Raw genomic sequence first — 16308 nt, forward strand, 5'->3', positions numbered from 1 at the left:
AAAGAACTGTGGACAACCACCTCTCTGAAGTGACCAGATAAATATCAGAGACGTCTTCAGAAAGCGAGAAGTGACAAGCAAAAGAGGGAGCCAGGACTCGGGTTCTAAGGAGGAAGAAGGTAAAAGATTTGTACAACAGTCAAAAAGACTATGTAACTGGTTTTTAACAGCGCATCAATGCACAAGGGTTTTTGTGCACTTTATAAATGTAAAAATAAATAAAAGGGAGAAGCAGCAAGAAGATATTTCATGAGAGCAAAACATAAATGACAGTTTTAAGACAGATTGAGTGTGCCATAGGAAAAAGCTTTAAAGCAGACAAATATTTTACTGGTCCAACTCCCTAGGCCAACATTTACCACATCATCATAGTGGGGCAAAATTTACAGACCTGCTCATCGTAGTTGTCTGGCATGTAGCCAATTCGGAAATACACCACAGCAACTTCATGTTCATCTCTATAAAGACAGGTCAATAAATTACTACACTTCATTGTAAAATGATGTTCATAATCAAGTGTTCATGAAGAGAAACAATTTAAAATGAAATGGGGAACATATGCGAAAGGTAGTACTAACACCAACCATGCAGGCACATGTATTTACAACACATCTAGAATCACAGTTTACAGCATTTTAAATTTTGAATATTGAGAGCACTTGTTTTGTCCTTTTATACAGTTTAAACAGATGAATGACATTGCTTCACCCCAAACCAGAATCACTACCGTCCTCCAAATAAACATCAAATACTACAAAGCAACTGCATCAATTTCTCTGCGGCCGGTAGCTTGACCGATTAATTAAAGGACTTTTTTGTGATTCTCACTGTTGAAGTGAAAATCTGTTTTACTAGAGTACTCGAAGAGAAAAGAGAGATCTGGTTTCTTACTTTACTAGAATTGTGAATACTTTGATGACACAAAACCTACCAGTGAGTACAACAGCAGGTCGCTACTCAGTATCCCCTAATGCTCAATCCCCTGGCAATTCTTTCATAAGATGCTGATGTGGAACAAACAGATTCCTTTCATCTGACCCTTCCTGGTAAAAGTCAGGGGTTGGCAGTTAGTTCATGGAATTTCACAAGACTCATGGAGAAGGCGTGGGGACTCAGATTGGGAGAAAGAACCTGGATGAGCCAGATTAAATAAGCCTAACAGCAATTCTTTCCATTAGGGGATGGCCATGTGGCGACTAGTTGGTATGCAACGCCACGCGATGTTCGTTTCTGCCAAGCAATGGCCAACTAACTCCCCCAGTGTTTCATATCTCCAAGATGCTGGGGAGACATCCTTTACCATGACCTCTACAGCGATGTGTTTCTCCTGAACTATATTTGCACCATAACAAGATAAATACCATAGTCACTTTGTATAACCAACTGTGCCACTGTCACAGATGGCCTCAAGAACACACCAACTTCCAAATGAGGTTTAAGGATTTTTATTTCCAACTCTCTGTGCTAGGGTGGGTTTGCCCATCCCTAGGTTAAACGTCCCTCAACTCTGGAATGGTACAAATGATCGGTAACCAATTATCTAAAAAGCTATCTAGCATTAGGTGGTTGCCCAAAGGCAAAATGCCTTATCCATCTAGCCTCCCTCAGCGAATAATCTAAGGTTAATATCCAACAACTTTCCCAAAGTTATGATATATGAATTGTGCCTCACAGACACAAATTTCACTCGCTCTGGTCCTTCTGTGATTTGATATTCATCTCCCTCTATCACTCTTCCTTCCTCATCCTCTGCATCCTGATCTGCCTGCTGTCTATCCCCCTTTCCTTAGTTATTCCTCTGATGTTCCTCTCTCGATGTTCTACCTCCACCCATCGATCTTACTTCCTGCTTCTCTCCCCAGTAAAACAAATGACTTTCCTTCGGTAATGTTCTTTCTGATGGACGTTCCTCCCACTGATTCCTCTAAGACATCTATCTCCCAGCGCAGCTGCTCATCAGAAACTTTTCCGCCGCCAGGAGTGGCCGTGCGGCTCCATATCGGCTCTGCCCAACACCTCTGCGTGCCCCATAGAGGAAAGAACGACTGGGCCAGTATAAAGGTGATGCACCGGTGACCTCAGTTCCACCCTTTTCCCCTAGCACTCTTGATGCTGAGGGACCACAGAACCAAGGTGTACTAGCTACCCCGTGAAGGGAGGCGCCAGTATGGAGGGCGATGAGCTGTCAGTGGGAGGAAGGAATCCATCAGAAGAACAAATTGCTTACCCATGGTAATGTTCTTTCTGATGGATGTTCCTCCCACAAATTCTTCACCGTTTTACAGTCTCTGAATTTTTTCCGACAGCAGAGGGCGCTGTGCAACGCCGTTGTCGATGTCCCTCAACAGTTACCATTCCCGCATCCGGACGGGACGTCTGATAGTATACATAGCACACACAGCACCCGTTGCCCGAATTCTCTGTTTTTTCCTCTTTCTGCTCAGCCATGTCGAGGAATGAAATAACCCACTGACGTTGAAAGAGGTAACAACAAATGTGCTCACAGTCAGAGGAGAAGGCTGGGAGTGCAATGAGGAATCCGTGCAAGGAACAAACATCAAAAAGAACATTATCAGGGGCAAGTGAATTGTTCTTCTAATGGATTGTGGACTCCATGGATTCCTCCTCAGACTCCCATAGCAGTTTGGGAGGTGGGAAAAATTGATTTTAGTGACATTTTTGTTTAGCACATAATATTGTGCAGAACCGCTCTACCGAAGCGAGTTTTCTGGCCCAACAGGGTGTGTAAGCAGAAATGCTTTGAAAATGTGAAATGCTGCAACGTGATCCTCTCTCCATACATTTCCTGCGCTGGTACACCTCTTTGAAGAACCGAAGGAGGTGCCACTGCCCTAGTGGAATGGGCTCGTAAATTATCAGGGACACCCTTCCCAGCAATGGAGTAGCACTCTGAAACGCACAAGATAATCCATCTTGACAGGGTTTGCTTGGTCACGGCTTAGACTAATTTGTGACCAGAGTACCCTATGAATAGTTGGTCATCCAGTCTGATAGATGACATTCGTGAAATGTAAAAGCCAAGAGCTCTTTTCGTATCCCGCCTATGTAGCTTCTCTTTCTATGCCTAGAAAGGTGAGGAGGGGGTAGAAAGCTGGCAATATAATCTTTTGTGCTAGTTAAAATTCAGATACCACCTTTGGAAGGAAAGAGGGACGAACCCTCAAAACTACCTTCTTTTTGTAGAATACAGTAAATGGTGGTTTGCATGATAAAGCTTGTAGCTCACTATACCTGCAAGCGGACGTGATGGCTAATAAAAATATGGGTTTCCAGGATAGTAACCTGAGAGGACTGAAATGAAGCAGCTCAAAAGGCGCGTCCACTCAAGATGTAGTACTAGGTTCAAATCCCAGGACGGAACTAGAAAAGGGACCGGTGGGAATGTATTTGTCAATCCTTTTAAGAATTGTATCACAATCTGCTTCTTAAAAAAGTGTCTTTCTCTGGCTTACGTTTGAAAACAGATAACGCTGCTAAGTATCCCTTAACGGTAGCCTCCGGCAGCCTCGATGGTCTAGTTGCAGTAAAAAAAGCACTGCAGGTGTATTGCAAGAGGAAGGATCTATATCTTTAGCAATATAGCAGTAGCAAAACATGTTCCAATGGCAGCAATATAGGGCTTTGTCTGCTGGTCTTCTAGCCTAAAGCAACACGTCCTACCGGAAAACGTATGGCTCTCATCTTTATATCCAAGTCTCTTGAAACCAGGCATGAAGGTTCAGTGCTCCGATTCCTGGGTGAAGAAGACAGCCTCCCTCTTGTGAGAGTAGAGCCACACTCTGGGGGAAAAAAGAATGGAGGGCAGATGGACAGATCTAGAAAGCAACCCCTCCATAACTTCCACATGGGCCAATCCGGGGCAATCAGGATCATGGCGTTCCCAAACTTCTATAACCTCCTGATGATATGAGGGATGGCGGGGACTGGTGGGAATGTATACAAGATTGGGAATTCCCAAATCACTACGAGCACATCTCCCAGAGCTCCTCCGAGGAAATATTCAACAGAGACAAACAGGTTGCACTTCCTGTTGAAACTGGACACAAAAAGACCCACTTGAAGGGGTCCTGCAAAGGCAAATATCTCTAGAAAGACTTCCTGAGCCAACTCCCACTAACGGGAGATCGCTCACTGCCTGCTCAGAGCGATCAGCCGTTGTATTCGGTAGATGAACAGGTGATGGAGAGATCCCATTTTGTAGTGGCAAAAACCAGAGCTGCACTGCCTCCCTGCACAGTAGTCATGATCCTATAACTCCTCCATTGTTGAGGTAATGCAGGGCCACAGTGTTGTGTGTCATTATCAGGACATTCTTTCCCTGGTTGGAAGGCAAAAAGACCCTCAGCTCTAAAAGATTTATGTGTAATCTTGATTCTGATGGGGACCAAAGTCTGCTCATTGTAAGATTGTTCATGTGTGTTCCCCATCCCATGAAGGAGGCAAACGTGACTACTGTTATCTCCGACAGGGTTGCCAAAAAGGTACTCCCATCTTCCCGTTCAGCTTGCAGGGCCACTTCCGGAGATCCTGTGCAACCCTGCCCTGGAGCTGAAGAAGGTCTGTCATCCTGCCTGAGAACTGTGGCCATTGGGATCTGAGGGCCCACTGGAGTGATCTCATACTCAGCTGGGCCTCCGGCACCAGGAAAATGGAGAAAGACATGAGGCCCAGCAACCTGAAGAAGTCGAAGGCCAGCAGATATTGGGCATTTTTAAAATATCATTACCATCTGCATGATATGTTGAGTCCCCAACTCGAGAGTCAGCCCACTGCAATGAATTGAAGCTTTTGAGAAAGTGTCACCTGGGACTTCTTGAAGTTGAGGGAGAAGCCCAATTTGTGGATGGAGTGCTGTTGAGATGGTCCAAAGCCTGTTTGCGAGAACGAGCTCTCATCACCCAGTCGCCTAAGTAGGGGAAGATGGGAATCCCCTTCCCCCCTTAAATTTGCTGCCATCACTGTCATCCACTTGGCAAAGGTCCTCGAGGCAGAGGTGAGTCCGAAAGGCAGAACTCAAAGTTGATAGTGATGACTGCCAATGGTGAACCTCAGGTACTTCCTGTGCTTGGGTTGTATAGGCACATGAAAGTAAGTCCTGAAGATCGACTGAAACCATTCAGTCCAGGAGCTGAAAGGCCTGGAGGATCTTTGAAAGATTGACTAGCTTGAATTTTTCCTTCATGAATTCCAAGATGGGTTGCAATCCTCCATCTTTCTTCGGAATGAGGAAATAGATGGAGTACCAAGCCTGGTTCTGTTCTGCAACAGGTATCTTCTTCATGGCACCTTTCTCCAACAGAGAGAGAATCTCCTGTAAGATGAACAGATCTGGATTCCAAAGAGAGAGTTAGCTCGGGGCACAATATGAAGGTCTTTGCAGAAATGAGAGGCAGTACCCTTGGGCTACTATTTGTAATGCCCATGTATCGGAAGTAATGATGTGCCATTCTCGTAGATGCTGGGTCAGTCTGCATCCCACTGGGGGCCTGTGAACAAAGTGCTCAGAGAGGTTTTGGGGCTGTGGCTGAGGGCAAAGGGGGGGGGGGTTGTTATCAGGGCAGATTTTCCTCCATGACATCTTGGGGGACGTGCAAATCTTATTTGCCCATGCTTTTGTACAGTCTGACCGTTTCCCCTTTGACTGAAGGAGTAATAACGAAAGGACTGTCCTCTACAGTTATGTGAGGGTGGGTGTTGTTGCAGCTGGTGGATGGCTGCCCCCAATGATTTTGCTGCAGCCTTTGAAGCCTGTAGTTTCTCTAGGCTGTTGTCCGCCTTGGGGTCAAATAGGTAGGACCTATCAACAAGCACATCTAGAAGCCTTGATTGAACATCAGGTGAAACAGATTCATGCAGCTATGCAAACCGCCCGATTACTGTGCTAGGTCCCATTCATCTGCCAAAGCAATCTGATGTATCTATTTTTGACTGAAGGGATCGACAGGAAGCCTCCTTTCCATCATTAACCAGGTTATTAAACCCCTCTCGCAGCTCCCATCTAGAAATGTTTTCTGCAGCGTGTGCAATCACATTGCATAATGTGTAATTATATTTTGCAAGTGCACAAGAGGCATTAATGGATTTTAATGCCATGCTTCCAGCTGAAAAGACCTTCTTTGCAAGGGCGTCATAACGCTTATCGTCCCTATCTCAAGGGAAGGTTGGATAAGCTGTGTCTTTGGATGTTGAAGTTGCTGCCTGTACTACTAAGCTCTCTAGTGCTGGATGCTTAGAAAGGACATCAGGGTCCACAGAAGAAGGCTTGTACGTTATCAACTCCTTATGTACAGCTTGAGTGGTGTCTGTTCCATTATTGGATTTTTTAGTGCTGTATGGAACGGTAGCACAAGCTTCTAAAGAGGACCCTTGTCCAAGATGTCTGTTAAGTCATCCCGAGTAATGTCCTTTGCAGGACAACCCTAAACATTCTACCACCCTGTTCATCACAGTCCTATAGGCTGCATTTGGGTTTGAACGCATATATGGTGTGATAAATGCAACTTCAGGGAAGGTACCCAAGCCACTGGCATCTTTCATGCATGAGGCTAGGTTTTCTAACAGTGATTCTTCTGAAATCAATTCTTCTGGAACATGTGGTGTTCCAAAATGTACATACCCGAAGAGGAAGACATCATCTTCCTCCTTGAAAATGGACAGAGGATTTAAAGAAATCCGTCTTTGATTGGGGTTTACATTTTGAAGTTGACAGAGTTCGACGTCGAAGCTCCCTTCGACTTCAGCTCCTTAGAGGAAGATATCAACTGAAGTCTTTAGCTTCAGTGCTAACTAGGCGGTCAACACTGTCGATACTACTCGAGTAGACATCTTGGAGGGCTTTTGGGTGTGGGGGCAAAGCCTTACTCTATTCCCTATTGGTCTTGGTGGATGCACAGAGATCAACAGCCTTCTTTGGCTCTTTCGTGGGAACAGAAAGGACAGCCTTCGAAAATAGCTTCAACAATTTCTCAGGGAAATGTTCCCATTCGGCTGTCGAGGCAGTCTTCTTGGGAAAACCATCCGACGTCTGTTGGGCAAGGAATCCGAGGATGACGAAGGATGGTGTCTTTTTTTACTCTTCTTCTGTGAACATGAAGAAGAGGGGAGTGGCAGGAATCACTTCTGGATCTTGATCTCGAATGTTTTGAACTTTTTTTTGACCTTTCTGGAGACTTGCCCCTGGTTGAACTCAGAGGATTTTCTTTTTGAAGAGGTGGAGCATGAAGATTTCGAAACCGAACGACCTGGGGTGAGCTTCGACACTTCTCTCCTTCAAGGCCTTACTGGTCATCGATCGGCAGAAGCCGCAATCTATGTGGTTTTTGCTGAGGCATCTGTGAAAAATCCTGCGCGGATCAGTGATAGACATCTTCGAAACACAGTCTGCTCACCTCTTAAAACCTGTTTTTTGTGTAGACTTTGTGATCAAATCACAAGAAATGTAAAATATTACGACATTCATCAAAGAAAGTCACTGAGGCGACTCGGACCGTTCCGAGAGCGTGCTGTGCATGTGGGAAAAAGGAACTGAGGCAATGGTGCTGTGTGTGTGCCATTTATACCATCATCGATGCCAGGTCCGGACACGGGAATGGTAATCGTTGAGGGACATTGATGCCGGTGTTGCACAGTGCCCTCTTCCGTCAAAATAAATTCTGAGACTTCAAAGAAGGATACTGTGATGAATCCAATGATATCATCACTCCCTTTCCTGTGACCAGGGGACAGCATCCGCAGCCTCATCCTGACCCAGCAGGGCGCCTATAGGAGGGAGGGTCACATGGCCGAAGACAACCTAAGGGAGGGAGTGATGGTATCAGCGGGTGAGACATGGTATCCCCCCCTTTCCCCTTGCAGGATGAACCTCCTATTGGTAACACTAATGGCCTATTTGGATTCTTCCCCTGCTCCCTCAATGGAGAGTGTTGAATCTCTCTCCTTCCAATCTGCAGACCAACTCTCAAACATTGATTTGCCATCAAAACCTATTAAAAACCTTCCTCCAATTTGTCGTGCAAGTTATCCAAAAGGGACTACTGTTCACCTTAACCCTGCCACGAGGAAGAGGAATGGAGGAATGCAGCGCAAAAGAAGTCCCGAGCACAGGCAGAACTCTAGTTCCTGGGAGCATGCGCCTGTACCGGGGACCTTTAAAACAGTACCGCCAAAAATAATGGAAGACTGCTGGTGGGAGCAAGCTGCTCCTCTCTGTGCGGTCGACTCTCTGAAAGCATGTGCGGTCGACTCTCTGAAAGCAAGATGGTGGAACCACCCGGTTCAGGTGCCGAGAAGAAGAAGAAAGCAGAGCAAGGAAGACTAAACGCAGCAGGAATGCCAGATACCAGTGCAGGGCTCCTGGGCATTCGCCAGTGAAAGGAAGCAGCAAGACACTTACTTGAGACCTGCGCAAAGCAGGGCAGCCCAGCTGGAACAACGGGAAACAAGGACGTGGAAAACAGATGGTTGCAAGGAAGAAAACACCCAAAGACTGTTACCGGCAGAGTGTGAGAAGGACAAGGAACGCCACAAAGAACAGGTGAGTCCACGGTGGGACGAAGAGAACACCAGGTGTACTGGCGAGGACAAGTTGAGCAAACTAGATTGGAAAAAAAAGCAGTTCATTAAACACGAAAAAGAGAAAGTATATCTGCCAAAGAAGGGAATCTTTGAAGTTTGCCAATATGTGCCAGCTACACATATAAGAAACAGTAACAAGCCAGTACATAACGTACAAAGTGAACTAGCCAATAAGGCTTAGGTGGTGAATTACCAAGAGTAGAAGTGTGAGCAAAACACTAATGAGGCGATATGCCATGGAAAGAATAAATTAACCAAAAGGGCTAATGTGGTGAATTATTAAGAGTGGAGAATTATCAAGAAGGAAAGGCTTGTTGACATGAAATTCCAACTGAACCTTTGGCGCGAAAGAGGGGTGCGCCTGCAGCACCACCCTCGATTCATGGAAAGTCAGGTATGGCTGTTTGCAGGATAAGGCTTGTATCTCACCCCCCCAATCCCTCTGGCGGAGGTGATGGCCACAAGGAAAGCAGTTTTCCACGGGAGAAACTTGATAGGGGGCCTGATGCATAGGCACAAACCACGTTTAGTTCCCACGCCGGGGCAGGAACCTTCACTGGCGGGAAAGATAGAAAAAGTCCTTTGAGGAACTCCTTGACGAGTTGATGAGAACAAAGTGAAGACCTACTTGGTGGAGCAGGAGCTAGCCGCCAGATGCACCTTGATAGAGGCGTGCGCCAGTCCAGCCTTGGTCAAGGATAGCGAGTATGGAAAAATCGGCAGAGCTGTGACCCTCAGAGGGCTAATTTTCTGAGACCGGCACCATGTAGCAAAGCCAACAGGCCGAGGAGGTCCGGATACCAAATCTGCGTTGGCAATGCCGGGGCGATGTGTATTATCTTGCACTGGCACTGTCAGAGTGTGTTAATGAGTCGTAGTAGTAGAGGCAATGGAGGAAACACATACAGAAACATCCCTTCTCACGGGAAGTAGAACACGACCCCCAGTCGTCTCGGTTGGTGGAATCTGCTGGCCAACATCTGGCATTTGGAGTTAGACGCCCTCGCAAACAGATCGATCTGGGGCTTGCCCCACTTGGCAAACATGCAGTCCACCTGGCTCTGCCGAAGTTCCCACTCGTGGCAGGAGCACAACTCCCTGCTGAGGAAGTCCGCAATGGTGTTCTTGACTCCCGCTAGGTGCATAGGGACGAGGAACAGCTCTTGTCCGACGGCCGAGCGCCACTAGTCCTGCACTTCCTTTCCTGATGTAGATCATCATGGTGGTGTTGTCCATGAAGATCCTCACCACCTTGCCCTTCAGAGACTGAAGTAATGACTTGAGGGCCCAGAACACTGCCCAGAGCTCCAGAATGTGGATATTGAGATCCTTTTTCTCTGGCAGCCACATGCCTCTGGCGTGCAGACGCCCAGTGTGGGCCCCCCAACCTTCCAGGGAAGCATGCGGTGTGACCGTTTCCTGGAATTAAGGGTTCTGAAACCCTGTGCCCCGGGCGATGTTGGAGCCGACGCCCCACCACTTTATCGCCCGGCGGAACTCGTTCAGCGTGATCTTGTCTGCGAAGCTTCCAGACATTTGTATCCAGTGAGCGTCCAGGAACTCCTGAAGAGGACACATCTGCAACCTGCAGAGCCGGATGAGGTAGATGCAGGATGTCATGCTGAGCAACGACTTGATGGTTTGCACCGTCGCCGTCTTCATCGCCAACAGCCGCTGCACCTTCCATTGAATGGCTGCTACCCTCTCCTCCGAGGGTGAAGCCAGGCAGGACACCGTATCGAGTCTGGCTCCTAGGAGCAGCGCTTTCTGCGATGGTGTCAAGCAGAACTTTGGATAATTGATGGAGAATCCTAGATCTATCAGCAGCTTCACGGTCGCCTCCGTATGTCAACGGCCAACTATCGCCAGCGGGCAAGGATGAGCAAGTCGTCAAGCTACGGTTATACATGTATCCCCTGTAGATTTCTGCAATGCTGTCAAGCAGAACTTTGGATAATTGATGGAGATGGGCCGCCACCGGTGCCAGGCACTTCGTGAACACTCTGGGGGCCGACTTCAAGCTGAAAGGTAGGGCCTTGAACTGTCTCTACGATCGGTGCTTCCTGTGAGTGAGGACATGGAAGCAGGCATCCTCCAAGTCCCACAACGTCAAAAAGTCTCCTCTTTCCAGTTGACCAAACATGTGTTGCAACGTGACTAGCCTGAATTTTTTAGACTTGAGGTACTTCTTCAGCCGTCATAGGTCTAGAATGTGCATCCAGCCCCCAGTCTTCCTTCTAACCAAAAAGTATCTGGAATAGACTCCGTAGCCCCAGAGTCGCTGGGGAACTACCTCCATCGCCCCTGTCAGAGCATGGCTCGTACCTCCTCAAGGGCTGAGGGATGTGATGCTTCTGATGTGCCACCGGAGGGATCCACGGACACCTGTGCTGAAATTCCCGGGTATGTCCTTGGGCGAGCGTGTCCAGCACCCATCTGTCGGTGGTCTTTTCCCACTCGCTGACAAACCTAGTCAGCCAGCATCCCACCAGGGTGCATGGGTGGGGGCCCAACGTCCTGGTCAGTTCAGGCTTGCTTCGGCACCGGCCTCTGTCCTCTGCCACCATAGGCCTGGGAGCGACCTCTGTAGGCTTCCTGAGCCGTGGATCTGGAAGGCTGACGGTACAATGAGGAAACACCTTTCGAAGACCTGCTCGGCTTTCCTCTGGAGGAGCAAAAAAAAAAAAAAAGAGCGGTGCTGCTGGAGGTTGCCCAGGGAACGGCCCGTCTCCGTTATCCACCTTGATGGCCTGCAGGGACTCGTCGATGACCTTACCAAAAAGGTTATAGCCATCGAAAGGCATGTGCAGTACCTTCGCTTGGACCTCCTGGCGGAAATTTGTGGCCTTCATCCAGCCTTGGCGGCCAAGGCAGACACCGTACCCCATCTGGCGGAACCCTGCATCAGCAATGCCTAGTGCCACTGCAATGGTGTGATCCGACGCTACCTCCCCTTCCTGGAAGAGAGCGATGGCTTCCATCTTCTTATTGTCAGGGAGGAACGCCAAAAACGGACCCTGCTTGTACCACAGCTCCCTATCGTACCTGGCTAGGATCGCCAGTGCGTTGGGCGCCTTGATAGTAGACCCGTGGTGTAAGTCACCTGCCTTACCATGGCTTGCATCTTCTTTCTTCCCCTCGCTGTCCCAAGGGACTGAAGACGACAAGGACGGGTTAGCCGACCCTTTTCCTTGCGGCCGCGGAAACCACCAAATCCACTGAAGGTTGCGACCTCAGGCACTTGGGTGCCGATTCCAGCAACACATTACTTCTATTCTAGCCTATCCTGTTTGGCCGGAGCCATGCAAGGGTTCTTCAAGAGGGCCAGGACACGTCCAGAAGGGGCACCGCCATGATTGTCTCTTGGCCCCGTCCCTCTGGTACAAGATATCCTCCTTCCCGGTTCCTTTGGGCACAAGCTGGAACAGCTTGGAGGCTCTGGCTGTCTTGGAATGGAACGACCCCACCTCATCCAGTTGGGAGGCCCTAGGCTGTGGAGACCCGCCACAACGAGACCGTTGTCAGTTGTCTTCGTGGCCGTATCCATTCCCGTCCCGGTGTCCTGGACTGCTTGGGGGTGTGAACGGTGGGGGGGAGGGGGGAAGGGACCGATGCGGATGTGGAGGCTAAAATGGGGGCATCCGATGATGCTTCCTCTTAGCTGGTGGCTGATCGGGGGACTGGGGGCCATGTCTTGTGGCATCCTCCTCTGAATCTTCGACACCAAGGTGTGGAGGGTTGACAGAATGTCCAGAGACACATCCCTCGGCTGAGCTGGCGCGATCAGAACACTAGGCACCACGCTGTCGCCATTGTCCTCTTCCACATCCTTGTGGACCGTGTGTAGGGACTCAAGGTGCTAGTCATCCATGGACAAAGCTTCCATGGCATGGGGCTGATCCGGGGCCTCCTTGACCCCCCCCTCCCACTTTTCCACCCTCAGGTGTTGGTACCGGGCTCAGAGACAGCATCTCCTTCTCCGGCATGCCAGCAGACTTCACCAAACTCACTGCAGTGGTTTTGCGCCACGTGGGCGGACACCTTCAGCCCCCTTCACATTCGTAAGAGCAGCCGCCACCAGCTCTATCATCGACGAAGACTTATCCTGCGCTGATTGGGCCTCCTGAGCAAGTTCGGCCTTCTCCTCTGTCCGTGGCTTCTCAGGCTTCTCCTGCAGCTTAGTCGGGTTGGACGATTGCTGGCTGGCAATGAAGGCAGATGGTGAGGTCGATCGTGTCCTGTCCACCACGGGACCCGCTTGTGCTGTGACCCCGGCGGATCCGGACTTGCGGCTCTTGGCCTGGTCTTGGGCCCCAATGGACGAGGAGCCCTAAAAGGACTTAGAACACTGCTCCTCGGATTGCCCGGTCCTGGGTGAGGCATGACCCGGCTCTGAGCAAGGGGCAGAGGCCTTGGCATTCAGCCACGCCGCCAGTCTACTGTGCCCATCTTTCGTCGTCTTCTTGGAGAAACCAAGGCAGATCTCGCATTCTCCTTCCTTGTGGTCTGGTTGCAGACAGAGCCATTGCAGGTGCTTGTCTTCAACAAACACATTCCGTATCCCGCACTTGGTGCAGGACTTTAAGAGGGACCTTCCTTCCTTCTCCTCAGTCATGGTCGGAGGACACGAAGTAGGCCTGATGGCCTTCCGGAAACTTCGAGGATCGTCGCCCTTGAGGGGCGCTTAAATTCACCAATAACGGATCCCCGCTGTCAGCAGATGGAGAAAAGAGCACACAGGCTCTTTTGGAACATAAATAGAACCCTTGTCTGTCGAAAAACATGAAAAAACTTAGAAGTAGCTTGCAGAGCAAACTCTAGAACACCCAAAACTGAAGCGGGCGGTAAAAATCTTAAGATGGCAACCAGAGGAGAGGCTTAGTGAGAGGACTGTCATTGGATGGGGGCAGTATGACCCAGAGGACAGTGATTGGTTTAAAGGAGAAATACAGTTTGTAAGTGAAAGTGAAACTGTTTCTTTTACCGAGGATTCAAGCCTGATGACGGGGAACATTCATGAGCATGTGAATCAATGCCAGACCCAATGCTGGAGAACCTAACAATCCCAAGTTAGGGGATAAAGTGCTTGGATAAGGGTAACTGGTTGCACGACCTGTATTAGGTGGACCGTGCGGCCTGTCAATTGCATCTAGACCAGGGTACCCTAAGTAATAAAACCAGGAAAAGCACAATATTGGCTTTGAATCAGTGCAACAAGTTTGGGAAAGAGAAAAACTAAGCTTCTATTGAACACTAAGTTTATTAGTGACACCAGGCTACAAGCCTGAGCAAGGAAGACCGAAGGTTCTTGGGAACATTGTCTTTTGGAACGTTGTCTGTTGTGTACCAGCACCTGCGGCTTGGGGATAGAACCCTGAGACTTTTCTGAGCATTGGGCCTCATTACAAGTTTGCCGGTCCAGAAACAATGGTGCTGGTACCGTTGTTTCCGGACCAGCAAACTACGAGTCTGCGAGCGGTTGCCTGTAAGCCCGCCAGACCTTGGCGGGTGCACCGGCATCATTCATGAATGGTGCCGGTGCATCCGGCCTCCCTATTCCCATTGAGTCCAATGGAACTCAAATGGGAATGTGGAGTCATTGTTACCGGCACCCGGCAATGGGTAATTCCCGGGTCCGCGGGGGCTGTAATGCCCCGGTAATTTCCCATTGTGCCAGTAAAAAAATGACTACCTAGGCGCAGCAATATCCGCTTGCGGGGTATCCCGACGTCTGTCTCTGATGAGGAACTGGGAACCTATGTAAATGACCTATTCCGCTTTATCCTGACCCTCCACAATGAAGCCCCCCTAGAACTGGACAGAGTACACAGAACAAGAACAAGGCAGAGCATAGCCACCCCGCCCGACATACTGACAAGAGTACACTTTTATAGAGTTAAGGAAGAAATAATGCGGGAGGCCAGAAGCTCAGCCCGCACACACTTCAGAGAAGCAGCAATCGCCTTATACTAGGACCCATCAGCCGCCACACTGGCAAAAGAAAAAGCTCTGAAACCTATGACAGAATGGCTCTGTGAGAGAAAGATCATATACCGCTGGACCTTCCCCACAGCTCTAACTTTCACCTGGGAGGCCAAGACCTGGCACATCCTTTCCCCAAGGGAAGCAGAAAGCTTTATGAACCCAGAGGTGGAGGCGGATGAACCTGACAGGGGAGAACCCTGCACAACATCTGCTCTGAGAGAATCCCGGAGATCCTGGTCCCAGGTGGTGAGACGGCGCAGAATCAGAGGCTCCTCCTCCAAAATCAAAAAGAACAATAACCGCTGGGGATGGAACTTCTACACGACCACCCCTTCAGGGCAACTCCACTACCACGCCGCGAACCCACAAGGAATCATCGGCAAATGCAGCAAATTAACAAAGAAGCAGCAGGCGACAAAGCTAAGCTTCTACGCTGCAAGATAACCCTGCCCCCACAAGATGCAAAGCACCAACATGAATCCCACGGAGACAGGGATTCCAAGTTCCCTCCGGTGGCGTAATATACAACTCAAGCAGCCTAGAAAAAACAAATCATATCCAACCACTAAGTTGTACCAGAGTAAGAAGAGGCACAGTTGGCCCAGCCGGATGCCCCGTTGGTTGAAGGCTGGCCCGGAAAACCAGTTATTTGTTTTTGTTTCTTGATGCTTGGGGAGTGGTGAACAGGGTTGGGGGGGGTACTCAGGGAAAGCACACTGGGGGGAGCAGAACTAATATTCAAAAGGAACACAACTTAAAGAACAACATTCCACGCTGCTGAGGCCGCCTCCGGCCCACGGACCGACACAGGGGCATCCGCAAGATCACAGGGGCACACGATACAGGCCACGCAGACACCGCCTAAATGGCTACCAATAATGGAGAACTCACCACGACGACGTGGAACGTACAGGGCCTAAATGCCACGGGAAAAAGGAAATCAGTAGAACACAGACTCTCCCAGATGGCAGCAGACATCGTCTTCAAGAAACCCACCTCCTGGTAGAGGACAAAAAGCAAATAAACTTCTTACGGTACCCAAAACGGTACTTCACCTCTTCAGGACAAAAGAAAAGAGGGATAGCATTATTGATCAGCCGAAACCTCCCACTAACGCAAATTACAGTCAAAAGAGAGCCCGAGGGGATGTACCTCCTACTGAAGGGCAACCTATGCGAGCTGCCAATTAGCCTAGCATTAATATACTGCCCTAACAGTGCACAAGATAGATTTCTTCGCAACTTCCTGCCTATCATATCCGCCTTCACCAAGGGCCACCTACTAATTGGTGGTGACTTCAACTTTACCCCGGATCCGAACATCGACAAGATGTTACCCCCATCCAGGGAAGACTTCGCCAAAGCGCTGGGAATGGCAGAATTCCTAAGGGAGACGGAGACCATTGACATTTGGAGACTAACCAACAGAGGGGCTCGAGACTACACGTTCTTCTCCCACTTCCACAAAGGGTATTCAAGGATCGACTTGCTTCTGGCATCTAGCATGCTCTTTCCATGCATCAAAGATATCCAGATCGGGAGCAGAATAATATCAGTCCACGCACCAGTCATCCTGCGCCTGCGTGTACAGGGGTTGCCTGATCCCCCACAGAGACTTTGTAAACTGTGGGACTACATACTAGCGGATATCGCATCTAGTACGAAAATTGCAGAAGCTCTCACAAAGTACTTCAAGGAAAACATGACGAACGACACATCAAAGGCAATC

The 16308-nt window shown here is 49.1% G+C and overlaps 1 protein-coding gene across 3 annotated transcripts in view; it reads right to left on the minus strand.

Moving 5' to 3' along the window:
- Positions 1-16308, minus strand: part of GSS (glutathione synthetase) — a 912719-nt gene that overhangs the window by 149282 nt on the left and 747129 nt on the right. For all 3 annotated transcript variants that reach the window (XM_069651814.1, XM_069651815.1, XM_069651816.1), the window contains exon 9: positions 392-458. In XM_069651814.1, coding sequence (XP_069507915.1) covers positions 392-458 — 67 coding nt within the window. The remainder of the gene's footprint in view (positions 1-391; positions 459-16308) is intronic.

The sequence above is a fragment of the Ambystoma mexicanum genome, chromosome 3p, assembly GCF_040938575.1.
Source record: "Ambystoma mexicanum isolate Mex_15411 chromosome 3p, UKY_AmexF1_1, whole genome shotgun sequence".
Lineage (NCBI taxonomy): Eukaryota > Metazoa > Chordata > Amphibia > Caudata > Ambystomatidae > Ambystoma > Ambystoma mexicanum.